At 31.6% G+C, this 20,198-nt stretch overlaps 1 protein-coding gene across 1 annotated transcript; it reads left to right on the top strand.

Moving 5' to 3' along the window:
- Positions 1–8,799: 8,799 nt before the first annotated feature.
- LOC128158615 (ficolin-2-like) lies at positions 8,800–15,088 on the top strand. The gene is made up of 6 exons (XM_052821544.1): positions 8,800–8,929; positions 9,316–9,450; positions 9,733–9,881; positions 13,404–13,503; positions 14,315–14,485; positions 14,838–15,088. Exons 1-6 carry the CDS (start codon positions 8,842–8,844, stop codon positions 15,086–15,088), a joined length of 894 nt encoding a protein of 297 aa, XP_052677504.1. The 5' UTR covers positions 8,800–8,841.
- The last annotated feature ends 5,110 nt before the right edge of the window (positions 15,089–20,198 follow it).

The following is a 20,198-nucleotide window of genomic DNA, read 5'->3' as shown; positions in this document are numbered from 1 at the left end:
AAAAATTCATAATGAATCCGATCAGGGCAGAGAAAAGTGAATACTCCAAATTTTTGACAACACTACGCATTGTTGTTGACAAAATGCATTTTGCAAATCATGTTGATAAATGGTGTAGAAGAAATGTCAACCCATACACTGATGATTTGTTCAAACACATTAACACGGAAGCATGTGAACAAACTTTTCAGTTTGTGGCTAAGTTTAAGTTTGCAACGAAACACATGTCCTGTGGGAAGTACAACTTGTTTATGTTGAAAATTTCAGAAATGTATAATAATGATATGTTGGTAAGAAACAGGAAAAGAATCAAAGAAGATAAGTAAGTGAAATTAAACATTATTGGTTGTAATAATCATTATGAATAAATTGACAGATGTATTGTAGATCGATGTATTTAATTTTAAATGTAAATGATATATTTGCTTTCAAATTGTGTAATAATCGTTAATAAAATGGAAATGGATGTATGCATTTGTAATTTTATTTGTAAACAAAAAGCAATAACAAAACGACAATGTTAACAATGTAAACGTGAAATAAATATCCATAATGTAGACAATGTAAATTTGATATTGGTTCAACATCGTCGACATTGCGATGTCGACAATGTTGACGATGTTAACAGAAAAAAAATATCGGCAATGTTGACGATGTAAACTCGATATCGGTTCAACATCGTCGACATTGCGATGTTGACGATGTTAACAGAAAAAAAATATCGGCAATGTTGACGATGTAAACTCGATATAGGTTCAACATTGTCGACGTTGCGATGTCGACAATGTCGACGATGTTAACGGTAAAGTAATGTCGGCAATGTTGACGATGTAAACTCGATATCGGTTCAATATCGTCTACATTGCGATGTCGACAATGTCGACGATGTTAACGGCAAAGAAATGTCGACAATGTTGACGATGTAAACTCGATATCGGTTCAATATGGTCTACATTGCGATGTCGACAATGTTGACGATGTTAACAGAAAACAAATATCGGCAATGTTGACGATGTAAACTCGATATCGGTTCAACATTGTCGACGTTGCGATTTCGACAATGTCGACGATGTTAACGGCAAAGAAATGTCGGCAATGTTGACAATGAAAACTCGATATCGGTTCAACATTGTCGACGTTGCGATGTCGACGATGTTAACGGCAAAGAAATATCGGCAATGTTGACAATGTAAAATAGATATCGTATCAATATTGTATACATCGCGATGTTGACGATATCGAAAAAGAAATATGCATTGGACATGAATGGAGTGTAAGGGGTCAGATTTTTTACATTGAAATAAATAGACAATTTTTTTTTAAATCATCTTCTTAAGAACCATCTGGCTAGAAAAGCTTAACAAATGTGGAAGTACTCTCAGGTAGTTTAGATTCAATATTGTTCAAAACATGATCCTTGCAGGTATGGTGGGGCCACAATGGGGTGGGGGTTCAAATTTTTACATAGGAATTTGCAAAGAAAAATCTTCATGATGAATGAATGTTGTATGAAAGCATTTGCAGGGAATGGAGAATCAAGTCTGTTCAAATTATGATCCCATTGGGGTATTGTGGGACCACAATGGGGGTGAATTTTTACATAAAGCAATCGGCCAGAAAAACTGAAACTTGTGTGGAAGGATCCTTAGGTAGTGTAAATTCAAATTTATTCAAATAATGATCCTTGGGGGTATGGTGGCGCCACCGTGGGGGTGAATTTTTACATAGGAATATATAGAGAAAAATCTTTTAAAATCTTATTAAAAACAAATTGGCCAGAAAAACTGTCACTTGTATGTAAGCACCCTCATTCTAGTTCGTTCAAAATTATGGTTATAAACGTTGAACGGATTTACAGAACTTTCATTCCTTTAGCCTTTGTATGTATTGAAAACAACATTTCACGTTTAGTGATAGACTGAATTATTTCTGGTCGCTTACGGAAAACTTATTAGAGTAAACTGAGATCTTTTATAATTCGTTTTTGAATATTCAACGCAGCATGAAATAAAATTCTTGAAATTCATTTTCTCTTCTTTAACACATATCCTTTGTTAAGCATTTTTTGAAACTTTGGATGAACGATTCTGACTTCTCTGTTCACCTGTGTTGTCAATTTTGCGGTATTTAAGCTCAAATAAGGACCTCTAACTGTCCCGAAGATGATATTGAATTAGTTAAGCCGAAGTTCTGTTGCACGAGATATATTTTTTTCTATTTCCATGAAATGGAATGATTATTATTTTAATCATACAGTATCGGCATTGTTTACTGATTCTAGCTAAACAAAATATTTGTTCTTTATTGAACTGATTAATCAACTACCCACGCTGAGCAATAATGCTTTAGAAAATGTTTTCTGCTCTTTACCTATCAGTATAGTTATCAATTGTTTTTTAAGATTTTTTATAGATTATGTATCTCAAACGTTTCAGCACAATATACTTTCAAATAAGTTTCTTGATTTTTTTTTGCATTCATTTTTTTTTTAATATTTAATATAATCATTCTGTGAAATATCCAAGATTACGTATTAAGACCAGTTCTCTGTAAAAATCACACATATTCAAAATAGAGTGGCCACATCATGTCTCAGAATTTCTTCAAACTTGTCATATGGAATCATTTTAGGTAAGAACTAAAATATATGAGATATTTTTTTTCTTAGCAACTCTCGTTACCATGGTAACAGGAATACAAAATTTTTGACCAAAATGGCCGATTTTTGCATAGCTATTTGGTAAAATCTCTGCTTTTGACACCATTTGTTTTACACCCCTGCATCAAACTAAACCCTGATTTCTAATATTTTTTGAAACTACTATAACAACACTTTAAAATGATATATTTTATATTTTGCATGAATATTTCGAAACATTGTAATACAAAGTAATAAAACTGCAAAAACATGGTTTTTAGAATTTTGAAAAAAATGAAAAATTGAATAAAGTTGGTTCATAATAATAGGAATATGCAGGATCATCAATGAATATCACTCATATCATCTAAAACTAGAGTCCACATATAATAAAAATCATTTAAAATATTCATGGGGAAATAATTACAAATGTTGTTTGCAACCAATTAAAAAATTGTCAAATTGGCAATATGCCAAATTTAAGTTTTCATGTTTGGATTATGAGCATCATACAGAATCTTCCTATAACTGTAATTAAACCAATTCAAGCTTCACAACTAAACAAATATGACAGTGTCTGAAACACATAATGAAAAAATATTATCATTTATGATGGTAAAATAGAATTATTCTGAAACAATCCAACCCCCCCCCCTAGATTCACCAATATGCCAAATATATTTAACAAATTTTTGTACATGTTTCATGTAGCGTGTCATATAGAATATTTCTATAACTAATTCAACAAGGTAAAGCTTCACATCTGAACAAGTATTACAGTGATTAAAACAATAAAGGTATAATAACATTATTCTGGAGCACCCCCCCCCCCCCCGAATTCACCAAAACGCCAAATAACAGCTTTCATACATGGATCATGTAATGCAGCATACCAAATCTTTGACATTCTAATTCAACTAGATTAAGCTTCACATTCAAACAGCTATGACAGTGTTAAAACACAGACTGAAAAAATATAATCATAAATGCAGGTAAAATAAAATTATTCTAGAAACCCCCCCCCCCCCACATCAGGATCTACTAAAATGCCCATTAACAGCTTTCATACATGGATCATGTAGCGCAGCATACAGAACCTTTCTATAACTTCATACCAGTAACTTGGTTAACTACGACAGTATTTAAAACACAAATCGAAATAATATGATAATAAATAAAGGCATGGTAAAGTAATTTTGGTACACACCCAAATCCAGTAGATCAATTTAGAACATATATGTTATATTGTATAATGACTATCGACAGGAATTTGTGCTCTAAAATACAAATAACAATGGTATAAAAAGAATATACTGATGGATATAATAGAATAAACCATTTCTGCTCTGTAAAATCAGTTTTGTTATAATACTGAGTCACAGTTACAGTTGCATTGATATTTATAAGGAAAATATTTCTCTTTATTTTAACAAAACTACTGGTAGAGCAAGATGTTAAATTTTAGGCAAACTTTTGACTTATCAAGACTTCATATTTATGACATCACAATGATCAGAGCTCATGGTTGTGCCTATAGGCTGTTGCATGAAATGGTTTTATTAATAATTTTGCATACTATGATAATTCCTCAAATATAAACATAGCTAATAAACGACAACTTTAAAAGTTCATCAAGATGTGAACTGATCATACTGTAACAACCAAGTTCATATTCTGATGAACTTTTCAATATAGCTGTTTACATCTTAATAAAAGACATGAATATTATGAAAGGTCTTTCAAGTTTTCATTTTTGAACAGAAATAATCTTTCCTCTTCTGCTGCTGCTCAAAATACATTGCCTCTGTCCATGTTTTTTCTTTAATTGTAATTCTGGAACAGAAACTGTGAATTTGCTGGCTTGAAAGTACTAGGGAAACACATTGGTTAGCTTTTGCATGTTATCTTCTCTGAGTTCTTTCACTTGAGTCCTGCATTATATTCAATATACATTTTACTGGACTTACTCCACACACAGTCAGAATTTCATTTAGTTTCTCAAATCTTTCTTCTTGTTGATCTAGCTGTTGATCGAGTCCTTTGTTTCCTGGCTCCCTGTCAACTGTTGACTTGTCTGACTTGACTGGCTTGATGAATAACTCACATTCTACAGAATAAATACATGTTATATCAAAGTGCTGAAAGTATGTGAATGAGTAAATTTGTTAAGTAAACATGACACTCTGAACATGTATTTCATTTATATTTAAAATAGACATATTGCTTTTCATTTATTTTAGCTTACACAAGTATGAATTTGCATCTTACTACTATTTTAAATATCAGAGAGAGAGAGAGAGAGAGAGAGAGAGAGAGAGAGAGAGAGAGAGAGAGAGAGAGAGAATTTTTTTATTTTTTTTATTTAAATGTAACTCTGAACCTCATAGGTATTGCTTTTGGTAGCTATGCACTAAAAGATCCGATGCATAATTTTTTTATTTTTTTTTTTTTTTTTGGTCACATACAATTCATATTTGTTAACCAAGTATAAGATCATAGTTTTCCGATGAGAATAACATATCAGACACTTGGCTAGCAAAGAAAGATACTAGTTATTGACAAAAACAGTATAACCATTAGAAAATTAAGAAAGAAAGCAGCTTTCCATTGAATTTCTTTGTATATATTTGTTTTATAGCCTAGTTGATAGATCTCATTAACTACTAGATCTTAACAAATTGAAAGACAAATTGAATGACATTTAACCAATGCCCTAAAATAAAGTTTCATATAACAGATATTACCTTGCTATTTATAGCTTACATCCAAGTATGCAATTATTGAGAACCATGTCATATAGATATTTTTTTACTGTACTCACTATTGTCATTTAGCTTTTAGGTGGAAGGTCATCTAAACTGCTTCCCTTTCTCTTAAGATCAGAGGTTGAGCACTCCAAATCCTGTAATGATTTATTCATGGTTAAAATATGTAGCAATAAACATCATTATATGTAATATATAGGTAAACAGCCAAAAGTGTTAAATGAGCAAAATTTATGCACCTATAATAACATTTGAAATTTTAATTTCTTATGTGATTTGATGTGATGGTTTTTTTAATGGTCATAAAGTCATATTGTGATGTCAATCGCAACTTCTCTAACCTATCAGGCAGAGCTTGGAAAAACACCTTGAATGTATCAACATTTACAAATGTTAAATTTTCATACCAAATGGAGTTGCTCCTAATCAATTAAGTATATTGACTAGACAGCTTTCAGTGACGTCGGAAGCAAATTTAAAGTGGGGGGGGGGGGGTGGGAAGGGGGGTGCTAGACTGATCATCAGAAATCTTGACAAGCAAAAAAAAGGCTAATTCCCAAAATCATTATCATGAAATTCCTTATCTGGGTTTTTTTTTTTTTTTTTTTTTTTTTTTTTTTTTGGAGGGGGGGGGGGGGGGCTAGTATACCCTTCTCTTCAATTTTCATTATCACTATTAATTTTTTTTTAATGTTAAATTTAGGAACAATTCTGTTTGCTGCGAGAAAAAGTACGGGGGCTGGCCCCTACCCAATGCTATAATGTCTGTGATGTTTCAACGCCTATGGCTTCATATTAGCTTCTTCTGAGGTATAATTTAGAGTATACCATTTAATTTAATGAAGTCTAGCTCGCATCTCAACACACGATCATAAAATGTGTTTTATTTATATCTAGTTTTATAAAAAGGGGGGTTTTCATGGAGTCCTATATAATACATCTGAAGTGTTTTTCGAACTCTGCTGGAAAAGCCGGAAAAGCTGAGATTATGATGTAATTGCAATGTGTGTTTATTTAATATACATGTATATGTACATTTATTTGTCCTGACTGATATAAAACAGTTTTTTTTTATAGAATAAACAATCAACATTATTCAAATTATAAATTAAAGGGAACTCGTTATACTTGTATTAGTATCAGTAAAAGACACAATACCTAGACCTACATATGCATGTTCATGTACAGGCAATGTCTTCCTCTTTGGAGGTCATATTTTTTTTTTGGCCTACAATACCGGTTTTATTTGAATATATTGTGTATTTTGATTAATTTTTGTACCATCCTGTCTTACATTTTATTATTACAATTCAATATAAAGTATGGAGTATCATGTTACATAATATGTAACAAGGGATTGCCTGGGAAAGAAAATATTTAAGATATATGTTTGCAACAGTACAGTTAGACCTAGGATCATTGTGAATGTGTTCAAAACAAGTAATTGTAAATGAAAATTACCTTCTTTCTTGATTGTGACTTCTTTTCATCAAGTAAACACCAACAACCGCAACAGACGACAGGAGAAATGTCAAAACACATTGTTTACAACTACAATTTGCACCTCCACACACTAGAGAGTTTATAAAGGGGAGTAACTAAGTATCAAGAAATGCTTCAAATATTGAATATTTATGAATATTTAGGTCTGTATATCTTTTACGTCTTTTATTTGCCCACCAATAATTTATATGTTTTATAATATTCACACATTGGTCTTTCATATTTAATTGCCACACTTTTTTAAAACGGCTGCGAATTTTTTATTTTTTGTCTTTAAATACTTAACAAAATTTACCCAATATGAGAAAATTTGGATTTAAAAATATGACATCTAATAGATTTGAAATAAAAAAAAATTAAAGCAATTTATCAATTTCCAACTAAAATTGTAGAAAATAACTGTTTTGACATTTTTTAAATCTTGTAAATATATTTAAACAATTTATTTCATCCTAAATACACGTTTTTCAAAATTGACAAAATGGCTGAAGTTTGTTCTCCGTTTCCATAGCAACAAAGGACCATTATCAAAAACTAATTTTACATTTCACAATCAATGACCTATCTTTACAAAAATATGTCATAAAATTTTATTTTTTTCTCTATGCGTGGCCAACTTATTTTGATTGTTACAGAGAACTGGTCTTAAGTAGTGTTGTTTTGTCATTTTTCGTATATTTTATTGATACATAGTTTTTGTGGTTAAAAATATTATCTTGCGTTTAAATGCTTGTTCTGAAGAAAGTGGAACACAAGTGACACTTTGTGGAAAAGGCCCCCTTAGTATTAAGTCAAACAACCTTTCGGTTTATCACCGTTACCGTTGTCACAAAACTCACAGAGTGCCTAGATATTGAAAACAAATCAAATATCTAACGATCTATACTTTCTTCATTATTCTGCGTTGTGTTATCATGATGAAAAAAATCATTGAATTACGTTTCCATATCAGGTTGACCAAAACTGAGAACACGGTTCAATATATCGTGTTTAATAATATAAATAAATTATATCAGGCTAAATTGGGTTATAACATTTTTATGGAACTGTAAAGTTCAAATAATGAAAAAAAATATAAAGATCTAGTCAGAGTAAAATTAAACAAACAATTGTAATATCACGCCGGTTTTTTCTATATTTACAACTATGTATAATTTGTATTGTTTACATGTAACGACAAAAGTCAGGTAAGTAGAGATATATTTTTAAAGAGAAATTGATTACCAAAAAAATGGTGATAACTTGGCCAATATAAAGATTAAGCGAATGTCCTAGGACAAATAAGCCAATGTATATATAGATTTACATAATTATCCTTTTATGTATCTAATCTACAAAATAACACGTAATCCTATCTAAGTGGTGTGTATTGTGATAGTGTATAAAAAGGTACATTGTTCATTTTTTTCTAATATGTGATGAACATTTGTATCAACTTGAAAAATACAAAGTGAGTTGTGTATTACAAATAAGATATATGGATTCATCTACAAGTTCGCACTCAAATGTTTGTTTGTTTGTTTGTTTTTTTTTTTGGGGGGGGGGATGGTTTTTTTTTAATAGATGAATAGTGAAATGAATAATCGTACTTTTGATAAACTTAATATGCTTGATTCTTGATATCATCTATAAATTATGAAAAGGATAATTTATGTCAAGTACATGTAGGAGGATAATTTTCTTGAACGCAACCATTGTATATATAAATCCAATAAAATATCAAATTTTGTATTCGTGAGTATAAGGTTGGCAATAAAAAGCAACATGGGATTAAGTGTATTAAAAAAATAAGAAAACAAAACATATCACCGTTCTAGCTAAAACGAATAATGTTACAGTTTAATGGTTGATTTGAAATAGTAAACCATATATATATTCTCAGTATTGATTTTCTGACAGCCATTCGTACAGTGGACTGTGAGCACAGAAGGTGACATGTCGTGTTTAGTTCTGTACGCGGTCCTTCAACTCTATGTTACAGTTATCCATTCATCTGGCATAACCCCGCATCCATCTGTAAAGGGTCGGTTGTGAATAATTCCTCGAATTATAAATAATCTAGACAATTTTATTAATGATTAGTTCAGTTTATCAGAGATGTATTTTCTATTTCGTCTTTAGCCATTACCTATTGATCATTAATTGAAAATTAAATTAGATCAGATTGGGTTGTGGGGGGTTGTCTTGAAATAACTCAAACTTACCAGTAAATGATTATAGAATGTGCTCTTAAAGCTACTGGTTCATTATTTATGTGTTGTATCAAGTCATCGAGTGCTTTTTGTTTTGTTTTTCAAATTTAAGAAAAACGCGTCTTTAGTTTGATGACTAAAGGAATCTAACATAAGTACAAGGAGTTTAAGTTTCAAGAATTAGAATTCAAAAAGTAAAATATCTAATATACTGTAGATGAGGTTGGTTCTTTTCTCAAAAACGCACCCTGGAAACACACGGAGATGACGGGATCCCTGAGTGGGGGACCCATGATTCTCACTGTGAAGTCCAAGTACAAGCTTGATGGGGGATTGGTGTTCTCTAAGAAATGTATGTCAGTTTTGTCTTAAAGATTTTATTTACGCAAGAAATTAAATCAATATCTAATCATCATTTCATATATGGGCAGAAACGTACATGCACATGTATTTTCTTTCAAGGTAAGACTGCAATGTTATAGGCTATCAGTCTTTTTTTCTTAGATTATGAAATTATGTATCAACATTTGTTTCTTTTGTTCTACTATTTCTTTTGAAAAGGGGTGTAAATGGGTTAAATAGATGTTTTTGGTTCTCCTTATCTTGTTTTTATAATTATGATGATTTGAAATAGATCCAAGTCAAAAGTTCAAAGACTGCTCAGATATATTGAAGAAGGAACCGTACAGACGGAACAGAGATGGAGTGTATACTATATATCTGAGTAATGGAGTCAAGCGACGGGTGTTTTGTGACATGAAAACAGACGGAGGGGGTTGGACAGTGAGTATGCATCAAACTTATTGTTTTATAGAAATAATCGTACTTTGAGAGAAAGAAAAGGAAATTACAAGTAAATGAAATAGATATAAAGATAAAGATTGAAAAAATGAAGATTCAAATTAAGCATAACTTTTTTTCCTAACATCACCTACTGATATCCAATCCATAAGAATCAGCGAGTTTTATCGCTGAAATTACTGTTTATAAAAAGCTTTACAACATAGTAAGGGTAAGCCGACATTCGTGGTTTTGTATAGTGAATAAAGGACGGGCATTTGTTTCAAAGCCTTTGTTTACTGTCAGCCTAGAAACTTCTGTGAAAATAAAAAGTTTGTACTGCATTAGGCTGGTACTTAAAAATGGAAAACGTATGAAAATTTCAAGGTTTTTCCTATAGCAAGCAAAATCTATTACCTGCATCACCAGTGTTTGAACCCACGCATGGAATAAATTATTTCAAACAATCAAGTGGGTTCTATCCAGGTAGAAGTTTGTCATATGTGCTTATTGTAAAATATTGACACGTTTTAAATCAACTTGGTATGGTAAGGAATGTTTGTTTGATCACTATGGTAATATGCAACTACAAAGCTTTATTCGAATTTCTTTTTAGACGCAAAATAATGCATAAAGTATAATTCAGCAAACGCGCCAATCGATCCACCAACAAAATAATTCAAGTAGGTTAAGTTGGAATTTTCCGGATTTAGATTATTTATAGGCTTTTAAAAATCCTGAATTATTTGAACTGTATGCTAATCTTGGTAAATTTAAGCGTGCATATATAAATCAGAAATATCCACCAGGGCTTAATTATTACGGAAAAAACAATTTGTTGATATTTTCGGCATAAGAACGGCACTGAAAAAGGCCCATTCTCTTACGTGTTAAGTGCACTTGTTCTTTTCTGTTGATAGTTATATAATAGTACTGCTTTTTTGTGGTTTAAATGAATTCTTTCTTAATATCCATATTTTATATTCTGTCCCAAGATATCATTGATGGATAATGTGCCTAATTAATCGATAATTATGAATATTTCAGGGTTCAAACGATGTTCATTTAAAAATATTAAAAATAAATGATTTCCTCCCTAAAAACGCTCCCTCTAGCACATCTAAAAATAAAAACTCTGTGGAAATTTCTCAATGCAACAGTGTACACAAATGGTAACAGTGAAAAATTGTGCGTAGCCTTATAAGTTTTTCTGAATGTTTAATTATATCAGAATTCCCATCTTTAATTTCTTGTTTTCGTTCCTGTGTTGTTGTTTTGTTTTTTTTTGTTTTTTTTTGTTTTTGTTTTTTTTGTGTTTGTTTTTTTTGGTTTTTTTTTTTGTTTTCTTTTTTTTGTTTTTTTTTTTCGTTTTTTGGTGGTTTTTTTTTGTTTTGTTATTTTGTCGTTGTTGTTTTTTTTGTTTAAAATGAGTATTTGTGAACAGGGATGTGTTTGTTTTATTTCATTTCACGGATTTTAATTGTACTCTCCCTTGAGCAGATTTTCGTAAGTAAAAAGAATTTTTTTAAAGAATAAGGAATCATACCTTGAGTATTATCAGGTGATAATTTCGGTCGGGGCGTGGTCAAATTTAATAAAGACCAAAGGGCTTTATGATAAATTTGACCACACTCCGGCTAAAATTAAAATAAAATGATTCCTTATTACTTATATTTATATTATTTCAAATTTCTACGCTTTAAAACAACATAAATTAAAACCACTATTTTTTCATGTAGCACATGCTATCTAGTATTACTATTACCACGCAATGCAGCCGATACCGTTTTTGGTTATGCTATAAGAAACGCCCATTTTATGTCGCTCATCTTTTTTTTAATTATTGGGTTATAGGCGTTAAAATTTATTCGTATTGTTATCAAGACAAAGACAGTCGAAAATGTAAATATTCGCGAATAAACGCGTTACTTTCACAAATAAACGCGAAACTTTAATATGAATATTGTCATTTCATACAAGAACCCTCATGAAAAACAACAATGGAAAACAAACAAATTTTTACTCTTAATAAATACTTATTACTCTTACTTTATTTATGCTGCGGCGATAGTAAACATATATAACGTTTTGAACAATGATATCCTTTCAATTTCACAATCTTTGATAACACTTTTAATTCGAATTAAAATTGTTATTTTGCAAATGTTGATCCCTCATTTTCTATAATACAGCGCACATGAGAAAATAAGAAGCGCAATGCATTATGTGATATTACTTTAGGACCAACCATTTAGTTTGATAATTTTATTGAATAATAAATGATATAGGTTACTGCCAGTACATACTAAACTTTGACCCGTGCGTGCACGGGTTGACATTGCATATGATTTCGGACATTTACGAAATAGATACATCGACCACCGTATTGTTGACATGTATATAATCAAACTTTTAGCCTACAAAAATGCTATTTATTTCACTACACTCAACTTAGTTAGAATAATCTAACTGTGTCTCGGGACAGGCCTATACCACAGTTAAAATGCCTCCCATACCCGTAATGTAGCAAAAAATTGTAGAATCGCTCCGAAACGGTTTTGGAGAAAATTAATAAACAGATGCATTTAAAAATAACAGTTAAAATATTGATAACATACCACTTTGAGGCTGTTAATACCTTTCATCTTAAACTTCATAGATTAGATTAGATCTTAATATTTATGAAGAATTAAACAACTTTTCACCAACGTTTTTTACTTGCTTTGAATTTACACACCATGTGATGACATTCGGAACGCTCGGAATTTTTCCCATTAAATGCACTGAGTAAGAGTTATTTCCCGTATTTCCTTTGATAAACAGAATTCTTCAATTTTCAATGAAATTTACACGTATTTGTATTATCGTTTCTGATATTATCCATGCAAATGTGACATTGTGGAAACATAAACTAAAGGGCCTCCCTTGATTTATTGTGAATGTAATGCGCATGCGCAAGATTGTAAAATCCCAAATTCCGATGATTTCCAGTTTTTTAAAAGGAATTTTTGTTTATTGTTGATTAGCGAAGCTTGATTGAGAAAAAATAAAAACAAATTGGTAATCTTCAAGTACCAAAGATGTTTAAAATTAATAAAACAAAAGACAGTACTCTTCCGATTTCTCGGTACTAAAGCCCCAAAATTCGAGTCTTTTATTTTAATATAGTAATATAGATAATTTGGTTTGGTTTTCAAAGTAAGTTAAAAAAAAATAAACATAAATAATGTGATATTGAATCGATATTGATTGGAAAAGCACTAATTGTATCCAGTGCTGTTTAACTCCAAAGCTTTACAGATTTGACACGAATGAAAAGCGTTTATTCGCGACATTTTCGCATTATATCGCGAAGGTAAAGCGTTTATTCACGAGAGTTTCGCATATTGCGAGATTTTCGCGTTAAATTGCAAAAATATTTTTTTCTTGAATTTATATCGTTCATAGTTCATATCGGGTAGAATCGTTCTTCATTGCATTTTATATCAATTAGCAAAGTATTATTTATCTAAATTATGATTAAAGGTTATACAGAGGAGGTTTGACGGTACCACGGATTTTCAAAACAAATCCTGGCAGAAATATGCTGAAGGATTCGGACACCCTGGTCATGAGTTTTGGTTTGGTAAGGAAAAATAGATTATAAACAAATTAGCAAAGCCTAATTAAATAATATAGACCATATTCTTGCAAATACTTATTTTTTTTTTAATTTACATGTAACACTATTATACAATAAGCTTCCAAAGATACTTTTTTACATATTAAATATTTATTAAACAAGGAATAAAAGACTTTTTAAAAAAAAATTCAATGGAAAGTCATGAGAGAAGTTTCAGCTATTAATTTGTTTTCGAGGAGATACCTCGCTATATCTGGACTTATACTTTTTAAGACACTGCGCCAGGAGATAGAGATTTAAATATTTTGTTGAATTGTTTGTATCAGTCGGTAAGGTTGTATATCGTCATAGCTCAGTAGTTTAGGTATCAGGCGTGTGAACCAGACATGAGTTTGAATCCACCTATGGTTTTGTTCATGTTTACTAAATTGAATTAAGGGGAATAAAACTGTATTCAAAGTTGCGCATTTTTATTCGGCTATTTGACTTAAATACTATTTATCTATTATGCTATCTATCATAAACTATTTTTTACGGGTTTTTTTAAGTTCAAGGTGTAGCGAGCCACCTTACCATCAAATAAAGTAAATGCAAAGAAATTGCCTAAAATAACTATTCTGAATATTTTCATATCTTTTTTATTATCTATAATTAAATGCAGTTTTTTAGAAGAAGTACGAGATAAAACTTAATTTGGATTATTCACAATTCCTTTTTGGGATCTTGCACAATAACATGCTCAAAAAGCGTTTAGTAGATACCGCGATTAGGTTATAATAAGGATAATTGTTATAATTTTGCCTTTCCTTTAAAGGAAACGATGCCATTCATGATCTTACTAAAGATGGCAAGAAAAGGTTAAGAATCAATCTTAAAAAGTTTAACGGGGAGGAAGGACATGTGCTGTATTCAACGTTTAAGGTCGGAAGCAAATCTGAGAAGTACACATTGACTGTTGGAGGTTTTAAAGGATCGCTTGGCATGAGTAAGTGACTAACGAATTTACTAGACAGAACACTTGGTATAAAAAAATCATTTCAAATCAACGTTTCATTTTAGATCTTATGTTTAAGAACACTTTTTAATCATCTTTAGAAATCAACGTTTCATATAAGATCTTACGTTCGAAATGCCGTTTTTAACGTTATCTTTAATCTTTACGTTATCTAATGCTCGGTCGTGGGCAAAAAGTGAAAAAAAATACTATCTGATAATCTCCTTTGATTTTTTTCTAAAAGGTTTTTAAATTCTGAACAGGTGTGTAGGCTATTTTTAACACTTTAGATTCACAGAACTAGGTCATCCTAAGTCAACAAAAACTTCAATCTTATTTATAGGGGATTCCTTTACCTATAGCAACGGAATGATGTTCTCTACTAAAGAGAGTGACAACGACAAATGGGGAGATAACTGTGCAAAAAAGTATGGAAACGGTTGGTGGTTTAATGCATGTCACAGGTGCAATTTAAATGGATTGTATTACAGCAAAAAAACGTCTAATGTAAATGGAATCACATGGTACCATTGGGGAAACACGGACGCATGGGAGTCGTTAAGATCATCGACAATGATGATAAAGCCCAAATAAATATCAATGTATAAAGATCAAAGAGGGAATAAAGAATTCACAAATTTGCTTTTCGTTTTACATATTTTGTTTTTCCTTCATACGCGTATGACGATGCATGATATTTAACACACTGATTTTATGTTCTTTGCTTGCCGGTGTAACGACGAAAAGTGACCCCCGTAGAATATTGACCGAGGGTCATTTTTCTACGTAGAAAAATGACCCACTCAGTTGTAGAATACTTGGATTACATCGTAGACATTATGGTCTTAGGGTCATATTTCTCCGTGTGGTTGTAGAATAATGACCCCGTAGAATATTGACTAAATTTTATTACATATTCTATGTTTACTAGTTTTGGGTCCATTCCTTTTCCTTATGGTGGATACAGGGATGGTGGCGATGGTGGAGTGGGGGGGGGGGTACATTGTCTGCTTGGTACTTTGATTTTTTTTATCGTGTAGCCTTGTACAAATAACCAGCTTGAGTTCGCTTTTCTGATCACTTGTCATTTCTAATCATCATTGTTTCCGTCTTTTTTTATTTTTCAAAAAATAAAAGAAAAGAGAATTTTTTTTTTACTAAAGTACATTGTTGCGTGGACCGTGAGGTCCACGCAGAAAATATATAAGTGAGGTTAAACCGGATGCAATGGGGAAAATTCATTCTGCGCATGAGCTAGCCTGGTTCCTGTGCGTAATGGGTAGCTCAGGGAACCAGGCTAGCACACGTTTATCTGAATCGGGATCGGGATTCCGTGCTATATGTGTTCATAAGTTCAAAGGCGCTTTAATTGTAATTGTCAAATGGTTTCGGTGATGTGTGGTATTACCCTGAGTTGGTAAATGAAAAAAATGTTTTACGTATATTTTGAGCAAAGATTGTCAGATTGTTTTTACCCAAATTCAAGGGTAGAAATTGAAAATGCTCACCCTTTACGTTTGTATAAATATCTAAATTTGTCTGTGCACCACGCAGAGTATCTTAATCACATATTATATGATAAGCATAGGAAAGCCTTAAGTAGACTTAGCTAGATTATCTTCACATCGTCTACGAATCGAATCTGGTAGATATGATAATAAATGTCCTATTGGTGAAAGGAAATGTATATATTGCAATTCAAACGATGTTGAAGATGAATACCATTTTGTTCTGGTGTGTGATTTTTACACGGAGTTAAGGAAATTATTTATTAAGTATGGTGGCATATCTCTGCCCCTTGTGTGCAAGCTATTTTTCTATCAAATATGTCGACATGAAAGAAAAGTATGTTGACATGCAAGATAATTATGTCAACATGCAACATATTTATGTTGACATGCAAGATAATTGCAATCAGATAAGAACTATACAAAATCTCAAATATCGCCCACCTGTGACATCCAAGATGCTAGATGCTTCCTTTTTATGTTGACATGCAACTTATTTATGTTAACATGCAAGATAAATATGCTGGCCTGCAACTTATTTATGTCGACATGCAACTTATTTATGTCAACATGCAACTTACTTATGTTGACATGCAACTTACTTACATTACATGCGAGATATAAATATGTTGACATGCAACTTATATAAGTTGTATGTTAACATAAGTAAGTTGCATGTTGACATAAATAAGTTGCATGTAGACATGAATAAGTTGCATGTCGACATAAAGAAGTTGCATGTTGACATAAATAAGTTGCATGTTGACATTTTGCATTAGGTAGCATATCTAGCCTATCTATCTTGGATGTCACATGTTGGCGATAGTTAAGATTTTTTATAACTCTTATTTGATTGCAGTTTTCTTGCATGTCAACATAGTTATGTTGCATTTTGACATAACTATCTTGCATGTCAACATATTTATCTTGCATGTCGACATAATTAATAAAAAAATAAATTGCACACAAGGGGCAGAGATATGCCACCATAATTAAGAAATACTTCTATGTACGACCAAGTATGGTAAAATTTATTGATTTACTCAATTCTGATTCTATATCTACGTTGAAAAAACTGGGTAAATATGTGTACGAATGTTTTAATAAGAGGGAAAACTTTACCATCAGACGTGAATTAAGTTTATATATAACTACTGCTTTGTTTGTCTTTAGATATTTTTTCATCCACTTCATACCTTTTATATATATTTATATAACCTGCCTCCCACCTGGACCCACAATTTTTGTAAAGTACTGTTAAATTGTATGCTATGGCAATGTATGTAATGTATACGCCAATAAACTACTACTACTACTGTAATGTTGTCGGTAAACAGTACAGAAACTAGACTCTTGTTGCAAAAGCAACAAAAAGGTCTTCCGTTTTGATATACATGTATCAATTTAACTGTAAGACATTGCTTCTCTCACATAGAAAAAAAAGTGGATATGATAATTATTGTGAATTATATATCCAGACGTTACTTACATGTAAAACAACGAGAATGAAAAAGAAATCAATTTTTGAAGTACTTTCTGTGACGACCGGAAGTAACGCCGAACTAAACAAAAATGTTAACCATTTGTACAATCATATGTTAATCTTTCCTCAAAGTTTTGTTGTTCACATCTCTGTCAAATCTAAGATCTCTTTGAAACAATATTACTTGTCTCGGGACCAAAACGGACGAACGAAAGTGATTAATAAAAACAAAAGCTGGTATTTCTCGTACATTTGCTTAATGTACATCACTGTTTATCAGGCTAGATGAAATTCCAAGAAAGTCACTTAAACTTGTTAAAACAGGATTTGTTTGAACCCTTCCGGTAAGAACTGGAAGTGACAGTTGACAAAATTAAACCCGTTAAACACATTCCCAATCAAAATTCTATCAATCATTAAAAAAGATTCGTGTCTCAATCACTTACAATGGCGAAAATCTCGCGGACATCAAATTTGTAAGAAGAAAAGCTACATAGAAATATTTGAGATATCTCACCGGAAGTAAAATTTATTTGCCAATTTAACATTATAATATAGATGACATATGTAAGATAGTATACTGATATTTTCATTTTATGAAAAATGAATAAAACAAATTTTTAAAGTGCTTCTGGTGACGACCGGAAGTTATGCCGAACAAAACAAAATAGTGTATTCACATGTACATACATAGGTCTATCATCCCACAAAGATTGATCGTTCAAGTCGTTACCGTTTTTGAGATCTCCAGGAATCAAGGTTTTTTGTCTCGGGACAGGAAACGGACAAACGGAAGTGCTCAATGTAAATTGTAATTAATATTTTTTTGTACTTGCTCTTTCTCCTTAATTTTTCATCGACTTCACTACAAATATCAAAGGAAAACAGTTAAACTGATAAACAGCTTTATTTGTTTGAACTCTTCCTCTGTGGACCGGAAGTGACGGGAGACAAAACGAAACCAGTTAAACACATCTTCAATCAAATGTCTATCATCCATGAAAGTTTTGTGCTTTGATCACTTATAGTTTCTGAGATCTCGTTTGTACAAAATGTGTTTCAAAAAAGCTACCTGAGATATTTGAGATATCTCACCGGAAGTAGAATTTTTTTGTTGAGTTAACATCGCATAGACAATCTATGCAAAGATTTATACTTATATATTTATTTCATGGAAAAGGAATTTAATGCGAAAAAGTAGTTATTTTTGGAGTGCTTCCGGTGACGACCGGAAGTTACGACGAACAAAACAAAATAGTGTGAACACATCTACAGCTATATGTTTATCATCCCACAAAGTTTGGATGTTCAAGTCTTTACCGTTTCTGAGATCTCGTTGATACAAGCTTTATCAACGCGGGACAGGAAACGGACAAACGGAAGTGCTCAATCTAAATTGTATTTAATATTTCTTGTATACTTGCCCTTTGCACTTCATTTCTCATCCAGCACACTACGAATATCAATGGAAAAAAGTTAAACTGATAAACAGTTCAATTTGTTTGAACTCTTCCTGTGTGGACCGGAAGTGACGGAAGACAAAACAAAACCAGTTAAACACATCTTCAATCAAATATCTATCATCCATGAAAGTTTTGTGCTTTGATCACTTATAGTTTCTGAGATCTCGTTTGTACAAAATGTGTTTCAAAAAAGCTACCCGAGATATTTGAGATATCTCACCGGAAGTAGATTTTTTTTGTTGAGTTAACATCGCATAGATAACCTATGCATAGATTTATACTTATATATTTATTTTATGGAAAAGGAATTTTATGCGAAAAAGTAATTATTTTTGAAGTGCTTCCGGTAACGACCGGAAGTTACGACGAACAAAACAAAATAGTTTAAACACATTTACAGCTATGGGTCTATCATCCCGCAAAGTTTGGATGTTCAAGTCTTTACCGTTTCTGAGATCTCGTTGATACAAGCTTTTTCAACGCGGGACAGGAAGCGGACGACTGGAAATGATTTTTGACAAAATGAAAAAATCGCCTCGAGATATTGTCATTTTCTTTTATTTTAGAAAATTTCACATAAATCTATCCAGCCATCTCTGAGAAATCTTGTGGACCAAAACTTGGAAAAAAATAATAATAACTAGACTCTTGTTGCTATAGCAACAAAAAGGTCTTCCGTTCCTCATGTATTAATCTGCACAAACAAATCCAGTTATCTTGTAAACAGAAAATGGATATAATATATACATTTTGTCTTTCCACAAAGGTTGGATGTTCAAGTTTTGTTACCTATAGTATCTCGGCAAGAAAAGAGTTTTATCTCGGGACCGGAAACGGACAAACGGAAATGATTAAGGAAATTAAAAGTAGATATTTTTAGTACATTTTGCTACGGAACGTTACTGTTCTTCACATTGAGTAAAATGTTAAAAAAATCTAAAGTAAAAAAGAAGTCTTCTGCTTGAAGGTTCAAGTGAGAACCGGAAGTGACGTACGAAAAAATGAAACCCGTTAAACACATGTACAAACAAATGTTCATCATCCATATAAGTTTGTTGTCTTGATCTTTCACACTTTCAAAGATCTTGCGAGTACTTTATGTTTTTATAAAATAAGGCTATTTGAGATATTTGAGATGTCTCACCGGAAATAGATTTTTTTTTACCATTTGAATATGACCTTTTATATTTCTTTAGCTTAAATGTTACTTCCAGGCTAAGTAAATAAAATAATTTTTAAAAAATCAAAAT

The sequence above is a fragment of the Crassostrea angulata genome, chromosome 8 (genome assembly GCF_025612915.1).
Source record: "Crassostrea angulata isolate pt1a10 chromosome 8, ASM2561291v2, whole genome shotgun sequence".
NCBI classification, from domain to species: Eukaryota; Metazoa; Mollusca; class Bivalvia; order Ostreida; family Ostreidae; genus Magallana; species Magallana angulata.
This window is presented reverse-complemented; position numbering and strand designations above follow the sequence as displayed.

Bases quoted from the DNA above. Each gene is read 5' to 3' on its own strand.
- LOC128158615 (XM_052821544.1), top strand. From the start codon at position 8,842: ATGTCGTGTTTAGTTCTGTACGCGGTCCTTCAACTCTATGTTACAGTT. The intron at 8,930-9,315 runs GTCGGTTGTGAA...AATATACTGTAG, and splicing joins CCCGCATCCATCTGTAAAGG to ATGAGGTTGGTTCTTTTCTC. The intron at 13,504-14,314 runs GTAAGGAAAAAT...TTTCCTTTAAAG, and splicing joins TGGTCATGAGTTTTGGTTTG to GAAACGATGCCATTCATGAT.